Genomic DNA, 26147 nt, shown 5'->3' with positions numbered 1-26147 from the left:
TGCCAGTTGCTAAGGCTATCGGAAGAACACTGTTGACGAAGTAGTTCTACATTGGCCATGTGAGATGCTTTGGTCATGCACATTTATTTTGTACAGTAAACATTTTTAGATTGTTAATCGCTTTTGTGAGTAATATTTAACAAAATGAAGAGGAAGGTTGAAGAAACTACTACGGACGGTGACAATGAGGTATTGTTGTTGTATTATCAGGATTGCTATTAAGAGAGTATAAGGTTAGCTATGATACATCTCTGAAAGCTTTTAGCCACCGCTAGCATGTCTGTTTCAGCTGAGATCCTTCTTTTCTTGTACCATGTTTGTTTACAATACATCGTTTTGGGCATGGAGCACAATACATTTCAAGAGTTTTGGCAGTCCTGTCTGTGAACGAACTAATGAACGAACGAACGTTACCAGTCAGTTTAGTCAACCAAAACGACTCTCTTGCACAAGTCCTTGGTTTATTGATAAACCTTAATATTTGTAAGGTACAAGACGTGGCAGTGCAATGAGCCAAAAGGTTGTGCTTTCGACGTAATGTAAGTTAGCGTTACAACTTGCCTGTATACTGTATGTTTTTTGTTTCCATGCAATGTCAAGACGGAATCCATTGAGCCGAATCTGGATGAAGATGGGGACGAGAGGCCGACGAAAGCCCCCAAAGGCGATTCAAAGAGAAAGGCTTCAAATCCTGACCTCGTTCGCCCACTGAAAGTGTCAAATAAGGATTTATACAAAGCTCCCACTCCAGAGGAGTTGAACCAGCTGAAGGAGACCGAGAGTCTGTTTCATTGCAGCTTGTTGAAAATGCAGGTCAGTAGGGAAGATGATGCATTTGACTCTCTCCCACCTTGGCATGTTGGGAGACTATCAAATTGATGGTATCAATTAAGTGCAGCATCACATGTCATTGTGTGTTTGGTCAATGTATTTGCACTTTAATGTGTATCTTTGTATGTGATGTGTATGTCATACATGAAGAATTGCTTTACTAACTACTTGTTTCCCTTTAATGAGCAGATGGAGGAGCTCCTGAAGGAGGTGGCTTTAAGTGACAACAAGAAGCGACTGGTGGACTCCTTTGTGTTGAAGATAACTGAACTTCTCCAGTCTGTGCCAGAGTCCTCTGTGGTTGAGGTCAGTGTATTGTAACGGAATCTTAGGGCCAGTGTCCAGCCTTTTAACAGCAGGAGTGTATATACATCTATGAGCAGGAGGCTTCTGACAGACCAATCTCATTCTGCCTTCTTTCTCTCTTTATCCTCAGGTGAGTGACACCACATGGCTGTCAAAGGTGGAGGTGCCATTCATTCTGGTCCCCAAATCAACCAAAGGCAAGTTTCACATGGAGCCGCCAGCCTCAGTGGCCCTGATTGGGAGCTATCCTCTGGGCACCTGCATCAAACCACGAGTTGCTGTGGACCTGATGGTCACCATCCCTTCTGTAAGTCACATGTATTGGAAAACAACATAGACGTTTTTGCATGGTATCCATTGCATATTATGCACGTGTAATGTATTTCTTACATATGTTTTATGAATATTTTTCTAAAATGAGAAGGAATATTAAAGGGGCGTTCTGTTGTGAAATTCTGTAAGATTTGAGTTGTCTTAAAAGCACCATTACTTTCGCAATGATGCCCCTCCATTGACTTGATTTACTATTGTTCTGCTTCTTAGAGTGTAATACATCCAATGGATGCCATCAACCAGCGGTACTCCCGGAAGAGGGCACTATACCTTGCTGGTCTGGCAGAGCATCTCCTCTCTTCTAAAGAGGTTGGAACGCTGCGCTATTCTTGTCTCCATGGCAACCGCCTCCGGCCCATCTTGCTGCTGACGCCTCCAGGTAAGTGGCCTGGTCTTCTCTTGTGATCTGTTTGCCTAAATCTTAGTGCACTGCACACTTTTATTTAGCTCTCCTGATTTAGCCAGAGAGCAGCACCTGGTGACTGAACCCATGTTTTATGGACTATCAATGTTTACTAAAAGTGTTGTTTGCATCAGCATCTTGGTAGATCCAGGTCTCTGTTTGGTAAGTCTGGATTTACGTATTCTGCTGACAGATTAACAGCTCTCCTTTCAGCGAAACCCTCTGGCACCCAATATGCCTGCTGGGACAATGCTGGAGAGAACATCACACACACACACACACACACACACACAAACACACACTCTAGGGCTGTCAATCTTCTTCCATAACCCAATGCTCAAATTTAGCCTATTATTCATATTTACGATGCATCTCTCTATACACCGTATAAACCGGCTTATGCATTGCCAATGCCACTATAAACGTGTGGTTTTGAACAAAAGCTCAGTCTACCAACGATATCTGTGCAACTTGAATGGTTTCAATTTCTTTTGGGCAGATGCTGCGCACGCACACTGAATGAACGCCACTACCACTTTATTGAATTCCTATGTTTGATGACGCCAAATTAGCAAGTATTTCCTGTAGCTGCGTGGTTCCTCGTCCTCGGACTGTTTACCTACCTAGCTTGTCAGGTGGGGTATACTACAAATCTCGATTAGTGGGTTAGCAAGGTATGTTGCGCTCAAAGCCAGGGTATGCTGTGACACGAAAGTAGATCTGTTTTAGCATCGCCGTATCACCATGGTGTCTAATGCTGTCAACCTGGTCGGGAGCAGGTTATGTGCTAAGTTATAGCTCAAATCATGTAAAGCTACCGCCCACTGACCAATCAATTATCTTGAAAAACGAAGTTATCTCACGTGTAGGATTCTGTCATACATCTTACAGGTGGAGCTCCGCCTCTACACACATTTTGGATATCGTATGCGCTTTAATAGTGTTGTACGTGCAAATATGCCACTATGGACATGGATGCAATACAACATCTGATGACAATCGATTTATTTGATGTTTATTTATTTGACTAAAAATAACCGCCGTGTAGATTACGAAAATTACTCAGATTACTCATAAATTCGGAGGTAATATAAAAAAAATAATAATTTAAAAGTTGGGGCAGCCGTGGCCTACTGGTTAGCGCTTCGTACTTGTAACCTGAGGGTTGCCGGTTCGAAACCCCGACCAGTAGGCACGGCTGAAGTGCCCTTGAGCAAGGCACCTAACCCCTCATTGCTCTACTAGCGCCGCTGTTGTTGCAGGCTGTTGTTGTACTTCACTCTCACTGTGCCACCTAATTCATTAGGGGATAAATGCAGAGACCAAATTTCCCTCACTGTATCAAAAGAGTATAGATACTTATACTTATACTATACTATAGTTGTTTTTTTAATAGCCTATAGGCGTTCTTGTGTGTCTCCACGTTTCACGGTTGGTCAATATCATCCCAACACCGAGAACGTGCACAGATCTGAGTTTAAAGCCTAGTTTGACATATCACATAACTGCTGTGTAGTATCACTTAACTATACCCCTGAGTCAAGGCTTTGGGATAAATGCATATGTCTGCTACATATTCAGATGTGCACTCAGGCTGCTTGCTGCTACATATTCTGCAGATTACGACATCATTAGGCTAATTGTTATTTCTCCGTTTTCTGATGGAAATCCAAAAACGTTCCACACATCGCTGAAATGGTCAGGAGTGATCTCCACATCGCTTCTGCCATATTTAGATTGTGCATTAGACGTGACAAAAGCATTTAATTTTCACATATTTGCTAAAGTTAGCCAACACATAAAAAAACTCCCTAAAAAAACACATTCGAATAGTAATTTCCAAATTCGATTAGTATTGATTTTTTAAATATTTGATTTATATTCGACTTTAGAAATTCGTTCCAACAGCCCTAACACACACACACATTTAATGTTCCTTGATTTAAAGAAATATACTTTTGAAGACAGTCTGATTTTACTTTTGTGCAACCCACAGGTAAAAATACTAGTAGTCTGACGTTACGCATCCATGCCTGCCCCCCATCTGACTTCCTGAAGCCGAGTCACCTCAACCCCCGCAAGAGCAAGATCCAGACCGAGTGGTACACAGGCATCGATGCCCCACAGCCAGGTAACGAGACTAGCTCAGTGTTTCCCACAGAATTTGATTGAATTTGTGGCGGTAGCATGACTTGGACACAAAGGGGGGGGGGGGGGGGGGGTGTATAGGTCTAATTGAGTGCCTGTAACTTTAAGACGTTCGTGCGGGAACCCTTGCAATCGTAACACAGTTAAAAGGCTGCTGATGTGTGGATGCAATTCATAATGTTTATCAATGATAATTGAATGATGTTCCTGTCTGAACTGGGGCCAAAGGTTCCTTCTTTCAGATCCATATCCATTTCAGTTGGGCTAATTAAAGTAGGGCTGCAGAATTCTCGCAATATGAACCAACGCAATTACCCAATCACAAAAGCTATAAATAATCGTGCACAGTTGATTTTGTCACATTTCTGACTTTTATATTGATTTCATACCCATTGACTATGCCACTTCTGGTTGGTGGGTGTGCGTAGTGCGTGAGGGGCACAGAAATTCTGATTGGTGAGCTTCACAGTCGGTTGGGGTTTCTGCCTCTTGTGCACTGGGCGTGCTCACCAATTAGTGATGGCCCTAATTAAAGAGACATTAGGAATATTGAACCTAATCAATTCATTGATACAAAAAAAAATCACAATATCTGTCAGAAAAATCGCAATTAGATATTTTCCCCAAATCGTGCAGCCCTAGTACTGTATGTAGAAATGTGTTTCTTTATCTGCGTGCTATTGACTTCCTCTGTCGTTGTTTATGCCGTGTCTTTCCTAGGAGGCGCTGACACCCCCACCCCTTATTACAACAGCACGGTGCTGGGAGACCACCTTCCTGGAGCCCATCTCCAGTTCCTGTCTGCAGTCCGAGATCAGTGTGGCGCCTTCAAAGACGCTGTAGCCCTACTGAAGGTGTGGCTGAGACAGAGAGAGTTGGATCAGGTGGGTGCTCCTCATACACTCATTTGACACTGATGGATAGTAGGGATTTCTGAGTTCTCACTCTTCAGTATGTAAGTATCTTTTGATCCCGTGAGGGAAATTTGGTCTCTGCATTTATCCCAATCCATGAATTAGTGAAACACTCACAGTAACACACTAACCCGGAGCAGTGAGCTGCCTGCTACAGCGGCGCTCGGGGATCAGTTGGGGATTAGGTGCCTTGCTCAAGGGCACTTCAGCTGTTGATGTGGGCAAAGGAGAGCAGTGCTCAACCACTTTTTCCAGCCACTGGCTGCCCCTCAAATAGTATCATTTAATTTAAAGTCATTTAATGTAAGTCATTTAAAGGTTTAGTTTTAACTCTATGGAACACATCAACGTTGGCTTTACATGGTGCATGTAACAGGATTCCTGTTGTGGTTGGCTTTTCAGCCCTGTGTGAAATGTGTATTTCTAAAATTATCCCTGTTTTCGTCACCTTCCCCTGTAGGGCTCGGGGTGTTTTGGTGGGTTTCTGGCCTCCATGTTGCTGGCCTACCTTCTTACTTCTCACAAAGTCAGCAACCACATGTCTGCCTATCAACTGTTCCGGAATGCCCTACACTTCCTGGGTGAGGACTCATTTTCAACCCTCCCTTGGCATTTTAGGACCATTAAACATTGGTTCATTGTCACGCATACATCCTAGTTTGTGGTTTATGTGGTTTTTAAACTGCCACAGGGACACATTTTAAAATGATACAATTAACTCATTGAAAGCCAAGCTGTTTTCGGAAGCTTTGTCCTAGAGTGCCAGCAATCTAGACCATTGTTGATGATTTTTGTACAGCCACAGCATATTCTGTGTTATAGCTATGAACACATACAATGGCACGTTTGAAAGGTGAGACTTTAAGCTCTCAGTGGGTGCAAACCGTGTATTTCTACACGCCTCTGTGACCTGGCGAGACTGCCACCTAGTGATAGACCCACGAAAATGGCCTGGTTTTGAGCTGACGTGCATGCGTCACTGATTCGACCCAAAGCGGCAACCGAGTTATGATAAAATGTCCAGATTGTGCGTTTTGATGTTTTCGATTCGTCATATATTTCCATTCATCACAGAGTTACCAAAATCACATATAAGGTGTGTTAGAGTGTCTAGTTTCGTAATTAAAAAAAAAAGCTAAAAACGTAATATTACGTTTTTGGCACTCAACGCATGGGAAGGAAAAACGTACTGTTACGTTTTTGGCACTCAATGAGTTAAAATGTAGTGCAAGCTTTTTCTCACTGTTGTGGTTTTGCATGTGACTCACATGATTTGTACTCCCTCACAGCTTCAACAGACCTGACGGAGAATGGGATCACCCTGGCCAGAAACCCTGACTCTAAAGCCGTGAGTAGTTTATCTCAGGTCAAAACATGTGGAGTATGTGTGTGTCTTCTCATTTGTTGAACCATTCATTAAATACCCACCTGCTCTCTCCAACCCCAGCCCAGCCTGTCAGACTTCCACAGTGCATTCCAAGTAGTGTTTGTGGACCCCTCTGGACACCTCAATCTTTGTGCCGATATGACCACCCAAACCTACAAACAGGTGAGACCTAATATGCACACTAACCCTCTGTAAGTTCATGACTGACTATGTTGATTGTTTTTAAGTTTCTAATTTGTGCTGATGTTAATAGTGATTGAGGTGTATTTGTCAGTTTAGGTAGTTGAATTTGGGTATTAATGGCTATTGGGTTTTAATGCAATCACCCAGATCCAGCATGAAGCGTCGCTGTCAGTGCGGTTTTGGGACGACCCCACCATGGACGGTTTCCAGGCCATGTTGATGACGCCCAAGCCTCTGGTCAGGACCTACGATCACGTCTTCCAGTGAGTAGCCGAGGGAACGCTCTGCCTGGTTTTGCCAAGTAGTGGCTATGTCCGGTGCTGGAATCAGTCCTCTGCTTAGGTAGACTGCTAATGGCAGACTGAGGGCTGAATTTGTCATCTACATTTGGTGACATTGTTTTTTCAGATAATCACCTCATTACATATATGTCTTTCTCTCTCAGACTCAGTGGGTTGGCCAAAATGCAGTCCGCATGCAAGAAGCTCGATCTCTTCAGCGAGCTCATGGACCACAGCGGGAACTACGTTGTCACTGCGCTTCCTCTTCTACTGTCCCTCCTGCAACGAGGACTAGGAGAACGGATCCACGTGCTCGCCCACTCACTGCCTTCTGATCCTGAGGTGAGGCTTGTTGGTTGGTTGAGGGGTGGATGATGGGTGTTTATGTAGTGTCAATTACTCAGTTATGTCTCTCAGAAACAATTTGGGGAATGCATACATTTAAACATGCTGCTGACTCCCCCTGGCTACAGCTACCTATTTGGTTGTTAAGTCCGACGTCACGGGCCCAACGGCTTTTTGGGCAAAAAAAGTTTACTAGCGCAGCCAGCCAGTTTTTGCAACTTGGAAACCTTGTCACCATCACCTACATTTTATTAAGGGGAAAAACAAAACCGGTTAACTTTTAACAGAGCAATTACTAAAGCTGTGCAGCCAGATGATACAATCAAGAGTTACGTGCAGGCTTCCGCGAAAAATAGGATTTTATTAGGTTGAGGATTGTAGGATGACAATTTTCTTAAAGGCTACACTGAATAGCGGAAAAAGATGTTTATTTTACTGTCTATGGAGAAAACCAAGCGGCTCTGAAAGCCATTGGACCCGAAAAAGATTTATTAGCCTATTATTGCATCATCACTTAATAACAGAATTAAAACCTTAAGGCGATCACATTAGCCAGCGGCAAGCGGCAGTGGCAAACGTAACTCAAAGCTCAGACCATAATAAGTTTTATCTCGTTCCTAAGCAACACAAGCGGTTTGTCAATTGAATACGCTCGCATTGCGCTTTGAAAGTTGAACCAAGTTCAACGCTCAGCTTGTTCAACGCTAGCGTTACGCCACCGAACCATAGCGAACAATAAGAAAATCTGCTGCTTGCCGCTGGCTAATGTGATCCCCGCCTAAAGGTGTACCATCACACCGCTGTGACGGGAATGTTGGAAAATAAACGTTCTAAAGAATATTTGTTGAATCCAACATAGAATTTTATAACCTTGAACTATTGCAGAACCGAATCTTATGTTAGAATGTTCAAAAACCCACACCTTTAGGACCTGAATCCACCAAACACGTTTTTTTGTGCCGATGGTGGCTATTTTCAATACAAATCCTATGAAGTTCAGCTTTCACAGTGCTCAGCGCCCTCGGAGGAAAAAAGCCCTCGGCGCTGACCGTTTTTTTTCGGCGCTCTGAGCACTTTTAGAAAAGTGCTGGGCTCGTCAATGTCACTGCTCTCTTGCTAGCCAATTGAAATCAAGGAAGGGGTGGGACCTACACTGTCAACAATGTTGGTAGTGGCAGAGAAAAACTCAATCCTATTGTGACTAATATTAACCACAGTGCTCAGCGCCCTCGGAGGAAAAAAAGCCCTCGGCGCTGACCGTTTTTTTCGGCGGTGCTCTGAGCACTTTTAGAAAAGTGCTGGGCTCGTCAATGTCACTGCTCTCTTGCTAGCCAATTGAAATCAAGGAAGGGGTGGGACCTACACTGTCAACAATGTTGGTAGTGGCAGAGAAAAACTCAATCCTATTGTGACTAATATTAAACAACTGCTGCAAACTGAATGCAAATTACAAAGCCTAGAGGGATGACCTAATCTATTGTAATGCCAAATGAACTCCTTTTGTTGAAGTCATATTTAGCGAGCTCCTAAACGATTGCTGCCATTTCAGTTAGCTAGTTAGTTAGCTTTAGACAACGTTCCTAAAAGACGTGCTGGCAGAAGATTTTGGTAACATAGCAACAATATACACTTGACCGAAGCGCTCTGAAAATGAGGTTGAGGGCGCTGTCGCCGCAATTGGATTGGTGGACACAGGCCCTTAAGGGTTAAAACTCCGATCAGTAGGAGGAGGGGTGGTGTAACTGACGGTGATCTAAGCGATCTGACTGTTAAAGAACTGTTTGTGATCTTGTGAGTGAGGTGTTGCTTGTACTCTGCAGTGGCCAGTGACCAGTGAGCCTCCCAAACACAAGGACCAGCCGCCCCTGTCCTTCGGCCTGCTGCTCAACCCAGACCATCTGGTCTCTGTGCTCGAGAAAGGCCCGGCGGCAGACAGCCCAAAGGTTAGTGTCCTCGCACATCAGTGATCCCTTACCTCTCTGTGTGTGTGTGTGTGTGTGTGTGTGTGTGTGTGTGTGTCAAGAGACTGTCAGGTTACTATTGTTATTTTTGAGCTCTATCAGTTTTAGTATGATTCAGTTTTACCAGGCCTGTATGATTCCTTCAAGCCAAGTTCACTATATGTGAATGTTTCTCCTCTGTATGGTGTCTGTGTTTCATGTGTGTCTAACTTTGTGTGTGTCTCTAGGCGGCAGAGTTCCGCCAGCTGTGGGGTGACCGCTCTGAGCTGAGGCGCTTTCAGGACGGCTCCATCACAGAGGCGGTGCTGTGGGAGGCCTCCACCACCTGCCTCAAGAGGCTGGTGCCCCAGCAGATCATCAGTCACCTGCTGCAGCTGTGAGTTCCACCTGCCACACACAGTCACACACTCACTCTCTCTCTCTCCCTCTTTCTCTCTCTCTCTCTCTCTCTCTCTCTTTCTTTCTTCTGGCACAGATAAGACTCTTTGATTGTTTGAAAAGTTAGGTAACATGACATAAGCTATCTAGTGGGAAGAACATCAACAATGATCTCAGTCAGAACCAAGTGTAATACGTGTTGGTTGTTTTGTTTCTTCTCCCCAGTCATGCTGATATCCCCCCCTCCTGTATCCGCTATGTTGGTGGGCTGCTTGATGATGTGATCATAGTGCGAAAAGAGGTAGGCTATGCACCTGTGTTTTTTGTACGTTCTTCTGGCCTCCGATTTATGATGGACTTATTCCTTTTAGTTTTTTCTTACTTAGTAATTTATTTATGCATTTATTTGTGTATTCGCGACTAAAGTTATGAGACACAACATTCTGGCTAAATGAAAATAAATTCTGTGAAGTTTTTTAACTGCTTTGCCACTTTTGTCCAGAAGGAGGCAGTGCTGCAATAGCAGTGGTGGTAGTTTGAATCATGATGCTGAGCCAGATACAGTATTCCATGATGGGTCCACTGGTCATTGAGATTGGCTTTATGAGAACAAGGCGTCTTTGTTTGCCTGTGCTGTGCAGTGTGTTAACATGTATGATTTATTCAGCTATGTGGACGTGTATGTGATTGCATTGTGTCTTTTGTTGCTCTGTGTGTGCGTGTGCGCGTGTGCGTGTGTGTGTGTGCGTGTGTGTGTTCTATAGAGCTGTGGCACAGGCGAGGAGGAGAGCCTGAAGGTTGTTCAGAGTTATGATGACCTGAGCCGTAAGCTATGGCAGCTGGAGAATCTACCGCTGTCAATCACCTCAGTACAGGGAGCCCACCCTGCCCTCCGATACACACAGGTCAGTCAAACACACACTTCACTCACTCACGCAAATATGCATGCATACATGTACTTTTACTTGTGCACCCACAGGCATGCACATAAATACTTTCTCTCTGTGCCTGTTCCTTTTATCTTTTTTCTTTCTTTCTTTCTTTCTTTTGATCTGTGTATCTCCAACTTTCTCTTTCAAACACACCCTCTCGCGCACACACACACACACACACACACACGGTGATGCTACCCATCACTGAATTCCTGCCGTTTGTTCAGAACACACACACACACCACACACACACTCACACACAGCAGAGTGACCAGTAAATATAGTTCAATACCCTTTGGTAATTATGCTGTCTCAATTTCTAATTATCTATCCAACTTCTTGTCTCTGTAATTATCTCCCGAGCTGTATCATATTACTGTGTGTTTGAAAAAGCCAAAGCTTTGTGGTAAATGGCATGTCCAGAACCAACCGAAGTTAGCTAACGGTCTCCCCACCAAATATGCAACCATGCAGAGACTATATGCCGTGTGCGCCTGATCAACTAGTCTGCTAGGGTTAAGCTATGATGGACAGCATCTTTCTCACCATAGGAACAAAGCTACACCTCTAGTAAGGTTACTGTGTCAGACTAATGAGTCTAATGTCCCAGGTTTATAGTAGATGAAGTAAAGATGGCTGCCCTATGTGCAGAGGGTGCAGTGTGAAGGCTGCTTCTGTGGACGAGGATATAGTGTGACCACCACTCTGATTTTTAAGCACATTATATCCCCTTCCCCAAACCCTCATCATTTTGGTCACTGTAATTGCAATGTGAAATGTTCATACCATTCCAATGTGCACATATATCCTGACTATATTCATACTCTTCTCACCACAAAATGCACACAGACACACACTCATAGATATTGGGTCATTCCATGTCAACAATAAGGCTGCACCATCTTAGATTTTGTTCAAACCTTCTCTATATCATGAATGGATCCCAAAACCAAGGCCTGAAAAATATATGTCCAAATCTGTATTTTTGTAGGAGGGAAGGCAAACATGTTCTCAATATGACTGAAACACTATAACGATTCAATGATGCTCATAGATTTTAAGACCTTTGATGTGATAATCAGGCACACACAAGATTGTTAGACACCAGACCCTTTCATAATGTGCATACATACACAAAGAGATAGTTTGTTTACATACAGAGGGATTAATTATACATGAACACCAGACCTTTGCATAATGTACATATAGAATGAGGAAAAAACAGGGTTGAATAGCAAAACTACTAGTCCCCACTCGAAAATGATTCATCCTCTCTCTCACTCTCCTCCTACCCCCCCCAGGTCATCCCCCCTGTCCCAGTGAAGCTGGACTACAAGCGCTTTGACCGGGAGAAGCACATCCGCGCCCTCCTGCCTCAGGAGGGGAAGCCCTGTCCAGCCTACATCACCCCTATCAAAGGTAATGCCCACCACAGAGCAAAGACGTTCACCACAGACATCTCCGACGTGCGTTAAAATGAGCAAACCGTTTTTGTATTCCTTGAGTTTGCTGGGGACATCAACGAACAAACGCAAAGCAGTCTGAGAAGGTTCTTCCTGGTGAACATACTTGGAGGCTTGACTAAGACTATAATTTCAGTCGAACAATTTAGAATGATTATACAGAAACGTTCAAATGTAGAAGTTTACCGGAAGTCAGTAGCCTGAATTTGAATACACCACAAGGTTTCAGTGCTTGTATTGGCGTGCTGTTTAGACAGCTCTGCTACATGAATGTATCAGTAAACAACGGGCAAACAATGCCTTTGGCCAAGAGTGTTTGTGTAGTTGATTGCTTCATTGTTCTCTCTCTCTCTCTCTGTGTGTGTGTGTGTGTGTGTGTGTGTGCGCGCGCGCAGTGATCTGTCACATGGAGGGCAGTGGCAAGTGGCCGCACGACCGCTTGGCCATCCGTCACATCAAGGCAGCATTCCATATCCGCCTGGCAGAGTTGCTGAAGAACACCCACAAGTACCCCTGCAACCCCACGCCAACACACCTGGATGTCTGGAAGGTAGCCCGTGTGTGTGTGTCTGTCTGTCTGTCTGATAGATTTTTTCCAGATGAGCTATGGAGAGCTGAATGTCCATTATGGTGGTTGGTGTAGACATGGCAGGTTTTGTTTTGTGCACTGTGATTGACTCTGTATTCATAACTCACGAACCTGTCAGTGAACTCAGCAGGTGTTGATTTATTGGTGTTGTTTTATTGATAGGTGTAGGTGTTGATTTATTGATATTGAGTCATGGCCTACTCTGGTGTCACTTATCACTGGCTTAGTCACTGATTTCCCATGTGTGGACTGACGTGATATGGGATATGTTATGTGGGTGTTTGTCTGGGTGGAAAGCTTGTGTGAAATCTTAGTGTGTATCCTTGTTAACAACCCAGTAAATAGGAGGGTAATTGTGTGTGTTAATTCCGGGAGACGGGAAATCTGATCAAAACAATTTCCCGATTCCCGGGAAAGGTTATGGCGGGAAGCAGGAAAAACGCAAAGGAGTGTCCGTCTTATTGTCATGCGGTAACGTTGATGCAGGCGACGGTGCCGTACCGTAGGCCCTCTTCGAGTCCACCAACAGGAGTCCACCCCAACTGCAACAGTTGTTTACAACTCTAGTACTATTCAGGCTACATTTGTGGAGGCGGAGACAGCGTTTTGTATCTGCGGCCAATTTGTCACGAAAGTCCGAAACCGCCTGAGTGCAGAGATCTGTCGACGCTCTCTGCTTTTTGAAAGCACACTTCCAGAAAAAAAGAAAGAAGGGCAGGGTGAGAATGAATTGTAAACTAAAAGAAATATGTAGCCTAAGTTGTCACGAGTTCAATTCAATGCTGAAATTGCAGCAGAGTGTTTAGCCATTTTTTTTTTACAATTCAGTTTTACATAGGCCTATGGGCCTGCCTTTTTGCAGTGCAAAGTTGTTCATTTCTGTGGGTTGTTTTCTTTAATTTAGTTGAACTTATGTGTTTTTAAAAGAAAAATATGCCTGCCCTGCTCTAATAAATAAATATTTGGTTAACTCCGAGCTGCTTACAAATCTCAACAACCACAGAATGGATTTTGTTTAACAGAATGGTTTAGGAGTCATTCAGTGGTTTAGGCCTACTTTAGCAGATTTTGTTAGTTTTCATAATAAACAGGTCATCTGCTGGAAAGATTAGGCCTATTTTTTGGTCAAAGTTTTCTCCATGGATTCCTGGTCAGAACCCCTATTGGAACAGATTAAAACGTGGGGCATGTTGAATTTTGTCCAAAAACCAATATGGCCGCCGTATTCCAAAATGGCACATTTTTACACACTTTTTGCTATGCTATGGGGACATTTCTGGTAAAAACAGTGTCATTTTAGCAAAAAACTGTTTTATAATTGCCTAGGCTTTCAGAAGACAAGTCACAGACAATCCACTTGGCATTTCATAATTAGCCATGCAGCAGATATCACGCACGCAGCTCACTTGATCACACAGCAGAATTGATCTTTGCAAACTGTGTTGATGATGGACATAAACTGTGCTATTTTGCCCTAATAATGATACAAATAATATAAATATGTCAGTTTGGGATTTGGGAACACATATTTTAATGATAACGATACATTACTTGGGCTAAAAACAAAGCTACAAGCTATTTCCCAGGAAATAGGTCTTCTTTTCCCCGTGATCTGATTCATCTGATTTTCGGGAAAAATATTAAACCCTAGTGTGTGTGTGTGTGTGTGTGTTCACAGGACGGTCTAGCATTCCGGATCCAGGTGGCATATCACCGTGAGCCTCAGGTCCTGAGGGAGGTGGTGTCCCCGGACGGGATGCTGCTCGTGCGCGACAACCCCGAGGCTCAGGCCCTGGAGCTGGAGACCCAGCATCGGCCTCTACTCACCAGCACACTGCATGGGTACGACACACACACACACACACACACACACACACATACATATACATCAGCACGCTGTGTGGACATGTTTGTGTGGAATGTGTGACACACACAAACTAACAATCAAACACCTTCTCACGCTGCATGGATTCTGGTAAATTCCAGTGAAGTGAAGTTTAATTATGTAGCACATTTAAAAACAACAGGATTGTCTGTAACTTGTAAGTGTTCCTCAGAATGCTTCCTTGATGTGACGGCTGGCCAAGCATCCAACGTGCGCGCACACACACACACACACACACACACACACACACACACACACACACACAGCGCTACCAGTGTGCTACCCACTGTGCAGCAGATTCACGTACACGTCTTACACACACACACAGGGTTTCCGCAGGGTTATAAGAAGTCATAAAAAGTCTTACATTTAATAATAAGATTTTTAGGCCTTAAAAAGTCATAGAAACGTCCAGATTTTCCATACAAGGTTATAGATTACATTTAGTCACGTCTTAAATGTATTGGCTTGTTCATTCTTGTTCATTCATTGATTCTACCATCGCCTTTTTCCCCTGAAAAATGCGGTGGCGGCGGCATTCATTCGTTCTGCTTGTTGTTCTGTCTGAGGAATCTGGGTGTTTGCGAGAACTATAAGGTCCTTGCATCACTGCAGCAAGCAGACTTGTCTGAAAGATTTAATAGTCAGACTTTTACAGAAATCCGCAGGAACTCTGATGTTCCACATTATTAAGCATGCCACAGGTTTCAAGCAATATGGGAAAGAAAAAGGATCTCTGCTGCTGAAAAGCGTGAAATTGTGCACTACCTTGGACAAGGTATGATATTTCCCGAAAGCTTATGCGTGATCATCGTACTGTGAAGAGATTTGTCGCTGATTCAGAGCACAGGTGGGTTCGTGCAGACAAAGGCATAATAAGGAAGGTTTCTGCCAGACAAATTCATAGGATTAAGAGAGCAGCTGCTAAAATGCCATTGCAAAGCAGCAAACAGGTATTTGAAGCCGCTGGTGCCTCTGGAGTCCTGCGAACCTCAAGGTGTAGGATCCTCAATAAGTTTGCAAGTGTGCATAAACCTTAGGGGCAGCCGTGGCTTACTGGTTAGCGCTTCGGACTTGTAACCGGAGGGTTGCCGTTTCGAACCCCGACCAGTAGGCACGGCTGAAGTGCCCTTGAGCAAGGCACCTAACCCCTCACTGCTCCCCGAGCGCCGCTGTTGTTGCGGGCAGCTCACTGCGCCGGGATTAGTGTGTGCTTCACCTCACTCTGTGTTCACTGTGTGCTGAGTGTGTTTCACTAATTCACGGATTGGGATAAATGCAGAGATCAAATTTCCCTCACAGGATCAAAAGAGTATATATACTTATACTTAAACCTACTATTCGGCCACCCTTAAACAATGCTCACAAGCAAAAACGGTTGCAGTGGGCTCAGGAATACACGAAGACTAATTTTCAAACAGTTTTGTTTATGGATGAGTGCCGTGCAACCCTAGATAGTCCAGATGGATGGAGTAATGGATGGTTGGTGAATGGCCACCATGTCCCAACAAGGCTGAGACATCAGCAAGAAGGTGGCGGAGTCATGTTTTGGGCCAGAGTCATGGGGAGAGAGTTGGTAGGCCCCTTTAGGGTCCCTGACGGTGTGAAAATGACCTCAGCAAAGTATGTAGAGTTTCTGACTGACCACTTTCTTTCGTGGTACAAAAAGAAGAACCGTGCCTTCCGTAGCAAAATCATCTTTATGCATGACAATGCACCATCTCATGCTGCAAAGAATACCTCTGGGTCATTGGCTGCTATGGGCATAAAAGGAGAGAAACTCATGGTGTGGGCCCCATCTTCCAAGCAGCAGCTCTGGAAGGCTATTCTGACATCCTGCAAAGACATTAAAGCAGAAACTCTCCAAGAAACTCACAAGTTCAATGGATGAAGGTGATCCATATCAATATCAATTAAGGGGTCCTATGTTAACATGTAACTTGGCCTGTTAAGATGTTTTTGATTGAAATAACTTTTGATTTAATTTAGATGATGCTGCAAATTCAACAAATGACCATTTTTAGTTCTTTACAACCTATAAAATGTCTTGAAACTCTGTTGTGCATAATAATTTGGAACAGTGCATTTTGATTTTTTTGATTTTTGAAAAAAAAATACTGTTATTTTTGGGAGGTTTGTTCTATAAAATTAGAATTTATACTCTTAACGGTTGATGACTTGAAAATGATACTCACCGTCGTTTGCATCAACGATTTAGGAAAATCTGCGAAAAATGTAATTTGCATAATAACTTGGAACGCGATGTAAAAGGGCCTGTCTTACATTTGACTGACTTAACCCTGCAGAAGCCCTACCCACACACACACACACACTGTTACAGATACTAGTGCGAGCATACTACTCAAATGAGTGTCTTTGACAGGCTCCAGCAACAGCACCCTTGTTTTGGGGCCGTGTGTCGGCTGGCTAAGCGGTGGCTGGGAGCGCAGCTGTTCAGCGCAGACGTCTGCGAGGACGCAGCCGACTTGCTGGTGGCCTACCTCTTCCTGCACCCCGCACCCTTCACCCCTCCCAGGTGAGTCGGTCGTCACCTTATTCAGGAACACCTGGCACGCCTTTTAGAAGGTCTCTCTCTATGTCTGTCTCTCTCTGGCTCTGTCTCTTTCTCTTTCTCTCTCTCTCTCTCTGTCTCTCTCTCTCTCTCTCTCTCTCTCTCTCTCTCTCTCTCTCTCTCTCTCTCTCTCTCTCTCTCTCTGTCTCTCTCTTTCTCTCTCTCTCTCTCTCTGTCTTTCTCTCTGTCTCTTTCTCTCTCTCTCTCTTCTCTTTCTCTTTCTCTCTCTCTCTCTCTCTCTCTCTCTGTCTCTCTCTCTGTCTCTTTCTTGTCCTTCTCTCTCCCTTTCTCCTCTCTCATTTGACACCATGCTCTTTTCCTTTCACCGTGTATAAAATAGCCAGGGCGAAATGTCCCAGCGTTCTCTGTAGTCGAGGTATATAAACAGCCAGCGCTCTTGGGCACCTCACCACCCAGGCCTCCATAATCAGCGTGAAGCCTGTGGCATGCAGATTATAAGTAACGTTTGAGGCCTACGCATTTGTGGTAAGCCTGCACTATGGGAAGGTCCATTTACTAAAGTCAGGAAGGGTATGAAAGGAGAGGAAGTCTGAACGTCTGTTTACCTTATGCTAAGTAAAGTTGACTCCAGCCCACAGACGTTGATAAGTATCCATGTCACGCACATATCCAAGTTTTGGATTTGGGCGGGTTCTTCATTTTGCAATATGTTTATTCCACAGGTTTAGTAGGTTTTTTTATGTGTAGTATGTCCTGTTAAAGGTGCTGTAAACGATGTTATATGGTTTCTAAGCTAAAACATTTTTTTTTGTCACATACAGCAAACATCACCTCACCATGCGCTAGCACTATAGCCCAGGCTCCAAAAATGGCAACAAAAACAGCCTGGTCCAGCTTGAATCATACAATCATAGCAAACTGTTCCAACCAATCCCCAACAAGATGCATGTTTAGGAGATCTTCAATTGCACGGGAGGGAGTAGCGAGCTAGCTAACCCTAACGTCAACAGAAGTGACGTTATCCAACATCGCTTAGGGTACGTTCAGACTAAGCGTCTTTATCGCAGCTGCCGGCGTCCGTTTTCCATTATAATCCTATGGAGTAGACCGTGTTTTCAAAAAAGTCGTCGGCTTCTTTTAAAACGCGACCGCAACCGACTTTTTCTGCAGCTCAGAAGTTGAGAAATATTCAACTTCTAGTGGAAAAACGTCATACGACATGTTTTTGTATATTTTATTTGTTTATAGTATTAAGTTTCCTGCTGGTATATGTGATTGTGAAATATCAAGTTATTGCACAGGGCTCTACAGTGCGCAGCATAAAAACCTCCCATCACCTCCCTACACCTCCCATCAACGTTAGCAGTTTCGCGTTGTGACTCGCTAGTAGATGGATTCACAAATAAATAAATTAGCCTACATTTGGCAGGATACTTGATATACAGACTAAATGCAAATATGGCAATGCATTATATTATTTTACATTAACAAAATGTAGGAAAATAGAACAGACTGAAAATAAAGTAGGCACTGATCTTTAAAATCCTGTTTCCTGTAGCCTAAATGTTGTCAGTCATTCTTAATATTCGCAATTGGTGCACTGGCATGTTTAACTGTTAGCTGCAGTATAATGTTAGATTATGTGTAAGTTAAGTACAGAACTGACTGTGCTACCAAATTTTTGTCTGTGCTCCTAAATTTTTTAACTTGGGCGCACAAGTGCTCCTGAAATTTTTTTTTAGTGTAGAGCCCTGTTGCAATAGCAGGCATGGAATGTGACTCATTCTCTACTTACTGGCATCTGCTTTATTGTCTCTTTCCCGCTTTTCTTGTCATCTTGCTCCGTCTCCTTCCTGTTCTCTCTCTATTGCCGTCATCCCTCCTTTCTCAGTTCAGTTGAATTTGATGCAGATTCAAAAACGGACATGACCTATGGCACTGGTATTGCTAAATCAGTTATTATGTAGAAATAGGAGACTGTTCATTGCCTGAATAGAAGTCAGAATGTCTTGGTGTGTGTGTGAGTGTGTGTATGTCTGTGTGTCTCAGGCGCATGCTCTCTCTCTTTCCATTCATACACTGTACAAACACAAACACACTGAGACATTTTGACCGTATATAGAGATAGACCCTTGCATAATGAAAATAATAAATGTTTCTCTCTCCCTCTCCTCAGTTCTCCTCAGGTCGGGTTCCTCCGGTTCCTGCACCTGCTTCCTCCTGCAACCAGGGTTGTGCAAAAATTAGAATTGCAATTCTGCCCTGTTTGTAACCATCAAGTATTAGGGCCACACATGAAGAAAAAAAAATATTTTTGCCATGGCGAAAGATTAAACTCCCCGACACGTTGACTTTAAAGTCGACATTAAACCTCGACATTATCCCGAGAATAAAGTTGAGAATGTCGTCAATTTTTAATGTCGACGAGATAGATTGCTAGTATCCTCGCGATAGATTGCTAGTATCTCGCGATAGATTGCTAGTATCTCGCGATAGATTGCTAGTATCTCGCGATAGATTGCTAGTATCTCGCGATAGATTGCTAGTATCTCGCGATAGATTGCTAGTATCTCGCGATAGATTGCTAGTATCTCGCGATAGATTGCTAGTATCTCGCGATAGATTGCTAGTATCTCGCGATAGATTGCTAGTATCTCGCGATAGATTGCTAGTATCTCGCGATAGATTGCTAGTATCTCGCGATAGATTGCTAGCTCTTCCTTTGACTGGAGGAACAGTCCACTAGTGGTGAACCTCAACAGCCAACTCACAGGTACCCTGCAGCTCTGGGCAGACCCCCTGCTTCCCTCGTCCACTCCTGCACACCAGGGTTGTGCAAAATTAGAATTGCAATTCTGCCTCCTGTTTGTACGACGAAGTATTAGGGCCACACATGAAGAAAAAAAATATTTTTGCCATGGCGAGATTAAACTCGACATGTTGACTTTAAAGTCGACATTAAACTCGACATTTCGAGAATAAAGTTGAAATGTCATGTCGACTTTAATGTCGACGTAGATAGATTGCTAGTATCTCGCGATAGATTGCTAGTATCTTGCGGTTATGAAAATACCATGCACTATGCCATTTATATAGCTAGAATAATACATGTTTCCAATGATATAATGTTTCTGGAGTACAAAATGTTATTTCACTCTGTTTTACGTGGGTAAGGCCACCGCACATCCAAATAACTGCCCTTCATGACCCACAGGCCGTCACTCTCCATAGGTTAACATGGCAAAACTCATTTTTCTAAAACTGCTTTTCCATGTCTCACCTGCAATAAATATAGTAGGCTATAAACACAGATATGTGTGCATTTACTTAGAATACATGGGGTTGCCTGGTCGGGAGGACAGCAATAGCCTAGGCTGTTTTGCATCCATTAGCCTACAAACAAACATGCAATGTGAAAGTCTGGGATTGGGGAGAGCACTTAGTATGCCTAGTCTAGTGCATAAGCATGAAGTTGAACCTTTAGATGAAAAACACTCTTTAATAATAGGCCTAATAAATAAATAAACCGCTAATGATGTTGTCTACTTTTGACCATCGCATTTATCGCCTGTAACTCCTCTCCTAGTTACTCTCCATTGGCTACCTTATAGTAGCCAGAATTAAATTTAAATCTCTCACTTTGGCCTATATGACTGGATCTGCTCCTAGTTATTTTAATTCAATAATCAAGGCATACATCCCCAACCGCCCACTGCGGTCTTCTGATGAGCGTCTTTTATGTCGACCAGTCATAAACACTAGGTCTAATTCAAGACTCTTTTCCTCAGTGGTTCCATGTTGGTGGAATGAGTTGCCCAGTGCTCTCCGTTCCTGTGGTAGTTTTGGCTCGTTTAAGAGGGGTCTAAAGACATTCCTGTTCAACATGCATTTAGTTCTTTAAGCGCTTCTTATGCGTTATGGTTTGTATAATATTGTTTTATTTCCATTAGGCTGTTGATTAATTTGACATTATTGTTTATTATTGATATTCTCCTTAATATAGTCTTACCATGTCATTGTTTTTTATATTATTAATTGAATGGACATTATTGTTAACTATTGCTTTTCCCCTCATTTTCATTGCTTATTTTATTAGGCTATTGATTAGGGTGTCACGATTCTCCAAATCCTCGATTCGATGCAATTTTCGATTTTTAAAGTCACGATTCGATTAGATTTTTTCATCTTTTTTATAATATTAGTATTAATGCATTCCTTATATGTTATTTGCACTCTTTGGCCTTTTCCTTTTCTGTTTCGGGGGGCTTTTATTTTTAAACCGCTTTTTATTTTGAAACCGTTCCAACCGCGAGGTTGTGATGTAAACAGAACCAACATTAGGCTAAAACAGAGACGTGAACATAGTGAAATGAAACAACACAGAATGATAATTTGATCGTTTCAGCACACTCCGAAGAGACCCAAGGTTAGTGTTCATGGAATATGTACTTATCAATGTGCATTTTAAGCCTTAAAGAAACTTTGTACTGTAACTAGATCATCTTTCCAACTTGCTAAGTTGAGTAGACTAAGTTAGTTTTAATTGACGTGAATGAACGAATACTTCCACACCGGTGATTTCAAAGTAGCAAGAGGGGCTTTGATTTCGGTAGGTTGATGTGTATATTTTAACTGGCTGCAGCCTAAAATTAGAGGAGTGTTGATGCTGCAGTTCAGCGACGCGTGCATTTGTCGTCTTGGCATACATGCTGGATGTGACATTGGGGGTGTGGCTGCATCGTCGATTGTACTTTTCAGTTCGAAGTTCGAGATTGAGATGTAATTTCGATCGATTTCAATATAAAATCGAAATCGTGACACCCTTACTATTGATTGAATTGACATTGCTGTTTAATATTGCTATTCTCCTTATTATAGTTTGACCAACATTCTAATCTGTTATATTTTTAAAGGGACACCGGGCAAGCCTGATGCTTTTTCTCTACGAAACTCCCCCTCGCTCGGTCTGAAGATCTTTTCCTTTTCTTTGCGTCTTCCATCAAGGGGTTTCGCTGCTTCTTCGCCGGCTCTGCCATTATACACACGTTTGCAACAATTTCTAGCGTTTCGTTAGCCTGCCTCTGTGCTGTAAACTGATCCTGCTTCGGTCGGCGGGTACGATACACTTGCAAGCGGGATATTATTCCTACAGGCAGTAGGGGCGGGCGAGAGAGTCTTCATTCGCCCTGTAACGAGTCATTTAACCATATACTGACTTACAAAGATGAGTAATTAACACGTAAACGTTGCCTGGTGTCCCTTTAAATATTATGTTGTTTTTGTATTTGTGTGTCGCTTTGGACAAAGGCGTCTGCAAAATGCCATAACCATAAGAAATGCATGCATTTGACAGCTAAATGCACGGCAAGGTAGCATCCTCTCAGGGATATCACAGTATCCTAATGTAATGCATTTTCTCCCCTCGCTGTCCCTTCACGCTGTGTTTTTTTTAATTGCTCAGTTTGCGAATGAATTGAAGTCAGAATTTGTGACTCACGTGTATACAGTATTTATCTAAAACCCTTGACTCTTCATGCATTAGCAGGCCTATGTTTGGTAGTGAGTTGGTGGTGGGGGATCCGCCGATATTGAGCGGTGAATGGCTGATCAGAGAGACATTTTTTTCTTGCCAGTGGCTCAAAGTTCTATTTTTGTGACGTACCGGAAACCGCAATCTTTATAGGCTTTAGTATAGTGGCATGATTATTGCAAGGGAAATAGTATTGCCAAAGTATAGAACATCCAGAATATATCTGTAGATCATAGAAATCTAGATAATAGCTATATAGAGAGAGAGCATCAAAACACTAAAATAATACAGAATCCTTTGAGGGTTTGTGCAGTTACTCTCCTACCCAGCAGCGATTCCCTTGTGAAACCACATACAGTTTGTTCATTCAGCCACTGTGTTCAACTAATTTTCCCTTAGATAAACTGACTTGACTCACAGATGCCTTGGGGGCGTAATCGCCACTATCTCAGTAAGGGTTTTGATCTTAGGCAATCCTGATCCTGAACAGTGAAGGCCTAGTCCATTAGCCGTGGTTTGTATGAGCTTGCAAAGTCTCTCTTGCCCTGACAAGGTTTCTCTTTTCCTCTGAAGTGGCTGACTACACCGAGATCAAGAATGCCTTTGTGGCTTCCAGAGAATCCCTGCCCACCATGTTCATTGGCACGCCAACTGATAGGAAGCTGTCTATGTGGACTGCAGAGGCTCCATCTGTACAGGTATGCGCTTGCTTGGGGCTTTTTAAAAGTAGATTACCACAGGTTGAGTGAGTAACAAACAGGACCCGAGTGATAGAGAGAGAGAAGGGGGTGGGATCGGAAAGTGACCACACATCGCGGTCAAACACAGATTAGGCCTGAACTTGGTGCTGCCGCTCGTGCCACAGCTGCCCCCAGGTGCTCACTGGGTTTTTGAGCCTTCATCGTGCCCTCCACACTTACTTGTGATGTTTTTAACACATCTCTATGTCCAGATAGGATATATGTCCAATTTGTGTGGGTTTTTACCACATTGCTTTGTTATACTGTGTACGCTCTTACAAAAAATGTGTTGAAAATAACACAACACTGTTAGTATTGGGATTCCAATGCGGCATCAGACTCAGAATCCACAAAGGTCAAAAACCAACGACACTGTCACTTCTTGTCCCTTCTCTCTATTTCTCTGTTACTTAGGTGCCATGGTGAGGGAAGAAAATAATCCTCCCTAGACGTTGTAAATGTTGTTAGTATTTCTGTTATGGACTCATTGCATCCAATGTAGCTCCTCTCACCAGTGAAACCATAGCATAATGATCTCTGAACATGGGGTGTGTGTCAGGAAGCATGTGTTTTATAGCTGTGCTGTGCTCCAGCTTATTTATCGTGTGGTTTTGGTCATTAACTCTCTCTCTGTCTGCCCCACCACCCCCCTCCACCCCGGCCTGTGTTCAGATGCTGCAGCGCATCATCACTGTGGCAGCAGAGAGCCTCCACGTTCTTGAGGCCCAGCTCACAGACCGCACACAGACGCAAGATGTGCGGGTGAGTAAACACACACACACACACACACACATAAACGGAAATAAATCAGCCTTAGGAGTCAGATTTTGTGATGGGTATAGTCCATGGGCTGTATGTGATCTTCTTCATCTCTCTCTCTCTCTCTCTCTCTCTCTGTGTGCCTCTGCTGCTGTGTCTCGTTAGGTTGCCTTCCGGCCACCCCTGGACGTGTACGACGTGTTGATCCACTTGAGGCCCAAGCAGGTGCCCCTGGTGGAGAGTGCAGTGGACCCCCCCAAACACCCGCCTCCCCGGGGGGCCCACGAGGGCGCCGTGGCTGGAGGGGTGCTGCCCGTGGTCGACTTCAACCCCGTCAGCCTGTACCTCACAGAGCTCCGAGTGAGTCAACCAACCATTAATTCTGTGTGTGTGTGTGTGTGTGTGTGTGTGTGTGTGACAGAGAGAGTAGTTAAGAAGTTCATGATCATGAACTTTCCATGTTCCTCTCTTTTTCCCCATCGTTTGAGTTGCTGGAAAGCCTATTTGAATCATTAGCTGCTTTCAGTCACGTCCTCTGCAGTATAAGCGGAGCTTTGTCAAACGGAGGTCCGACCCTTCGGGTGATTCAGATATAAGTAGTGTAAGAGCCAATGTAAGAGTGTAATTTCGGAATTCCAAATAGTAAGGGTGTCACGATTTCGTTTTTATATCGAAATCGATCGAAATTACATCTCAATCTCGAACTTCGAACTGAAAAGTAGAATCGACGATGCAGCCACACCCCCAATGTCACATCCAGCATGTATGCCAAGACGCACAAATGCACACGCACGTGCTGAACTGCAGCATCAACACTCCTCTAATTTTAGGCTGCAGCCAGTTAAAATATACACATCAACCTACCGAAATCAAAGCCCCTCTTGCTACTTTGAAATCACCGGTGTGGAAGTATTCGTTCATTCACGTCAATTAAAACTAACTTAGTCTACTCAACTTAGCAAGTGAAAAGATGATCTATTTACAGTACAAAGTTTCTTTAAGGCTTAAAATGCACATTGATAAGTACATATTCCATGAACACTAACCTTGGGTCTCTTCGGAGTGTGCTGAAACGATCAAATTATCATTCTGTGTTGTTTCATTTCACTATGTTCACGTCTCTATTTTAGCCTAATGTTGGTTCTGTTTACATTACAACCTCGCGGTTGGAACGGTTTCAAAATAAAAAGTGGTTTAAAAATAAAAGCCCCCCGAAACAGAAAAGGAAAAGGCCAAAAAGAGTAAATAACATATAAGGAATGCATTAATACTAATATTAAAAAAAAGATCTAAAATCGAATCCGATTGTGACTTTAAAATCGAAAATTGCATCGAATCGAGGATTTGGAGAATTGTGACACCCCTACCAAATAGCCGGTTATGTTGTTCAGATATACAGCCCAACAGCTTGACATCCGCAGAACATGCAGACGTAGGTCTGAAAGCAACTAGTGACCAACAGCGGCAGCCTCCGCTGAGCTTGCTGACGTGTTTGTGTTGGAGGATGAGCTGAACTTTGTTGCCTTTGCTTTTCTAGGAAGCTTTTGGAGATGTCGCCCTGTTTTTCTATGACCCCTATGGCGGTACGGTTATTGCGGTGCTATGGAAGCCAAAAGCCTTCACCCCTCATCCATTTAAGGTTAGTGTAATGGGTGTCTAAGGGGCTAAATGTGTAGATGTGTTGTCTGTATATACATGCATGTTGCTTTAGCTCAGTGGTCCCCAAATTTTTTCTTCAGAGGGCCAGCTCACTATGCCTGGCTCTAAGAGAGCACACACAGCTCAAGTTGTGAACAAGTAATATCTTTCAAATAATTTTAAGTTCTCAAACTAAGTTTTATGAAGTGCTGGAAAAAACATCTGAAATGACCACCATTCTAACTTTCACTCACCTGGTGAGAACTGTGTGAACTCTGCTGTTTTTGTATGACCATTTGAACGAAAATAAAAATAGAAAATATAGCTGCAAGCAGCAATGAGGGGGCCAAGCAGAATAGGCTGGAGTAGCCATGGCGACAAGATAGAACTCAGCAGACATCCGCGATCAACACTTTCAACTAGTGTCACATCAAAACATGAAACAGGGCTGAGAATTGCCACCGCCTCCGCCAGCCAGCCCCCCACCTAATCACCCCTGCCCGTCCCACCCCGTCCTGCCCCGCCCTTGCACGCACGCATTAGAATGAACTGGATGGAACATGTTGTCATCAGTTTCACAACAAAAAATAAAAGATTGATAAAACACT

General features: G+C 43.4%; 1 protein-coding gene across 1 annotated transcript in view; it reads left to right on the top strand.

Moving 5' to 3' along the window:
* The first annotated feature begins 1 nt into the window (after position 1).
* The window catches only part of nol6 (nucleolar protein 6 (RNA-associated)), a 30449-nt gene continuing 4303 nt past the window's right edge, over positions 2–26147 (top strand). Inside the window, exons 1-26 of the mRNA XM_048244348.1 lie at positions 2–189; positions 601–813; positions 1021–1137; positions 1268–1444; positions 1681–1849; positions 3870–4004; positions 4742–4905; positions 5396–5516; positions 6225–6283; positions 6383–6484; positions 6653–6768; positions 6951–7128; positions 8952–9074; positions 9320–9468; positions 9696–9771; positions 10235–10375; positions 11704–11821; positions 12261–12415; positions 14133–14296; positions 16723–16875; positions 19049–19087; positions 19587–19645; positions 22976–23100; positions 23815–23904; positions 24067–24261; positions 25439–25540. Of these exons, the coding sequence (XP_048100305.1) occupies positions 145–189; positions 601–813; positions 1021–1137; positions 1268–1444; positions 1681–1849; positions 3870–4004; positions 4742–4905; positions 5396–5516; positions 6225–6283; positions 6383–6484; positions 6653–6768; positions 6951–7128; positions 8952–9074; positions 9320–9468; positions 9696–9771; positions 10235–10375; positions 11704–11821; positions 12261–12415; positions 14133–14296; positions 16723–16875; positions 19049–19087; positions 19587–19645; positions 22976–23100; positions 23815–23904; positions 24067–24261; positions 25439–25540 (3285 nt within the window). The 5' untranslated portion in view covers positions 2–144. The remainder of the gene's footprint in view (positions 190–600; positions 814–1020; positions 1138–1267; positions 1445–1680; positions 1850–3869; positions 4005–4741; positions 4906–5395; positions 5517–6224; positions 6284–6382; positions 6485–6652; positions 6769–6950; positions 7129–8951; positions 9075–9319; positions 9469–9695; positions 9772–10234; positions 10376–11703; positions 11822–12260; positions 12416–14132; positions 14297–16722; positions 16876–19048; positions 19088–19586; positions 19646–22975; positions 23101–23814; positions 23905–24066; positions 24262–25438; positions 25541–26147) is intronic.

The sequence above is a fragment of the Alosa alosa genome, chromosome 5 (assembly GCF_017589495.1).
Source record: "Alosa alosa isolate M-15738 ecotype Scorff River chromosome 5, AALO_Geno_1.1, whole genome shotgun sequence".
Lineage (NCBI taxonomy): Eukaryota > Metazoa > Chordata > Actinopteri > Clupeiformes > Clupeidae > Alosa > Alosa alosa.
Note: the sequence above shows the minus strand (reverse complement) of the source record. Positions and strands in the feature narration are given on the sequence as shown.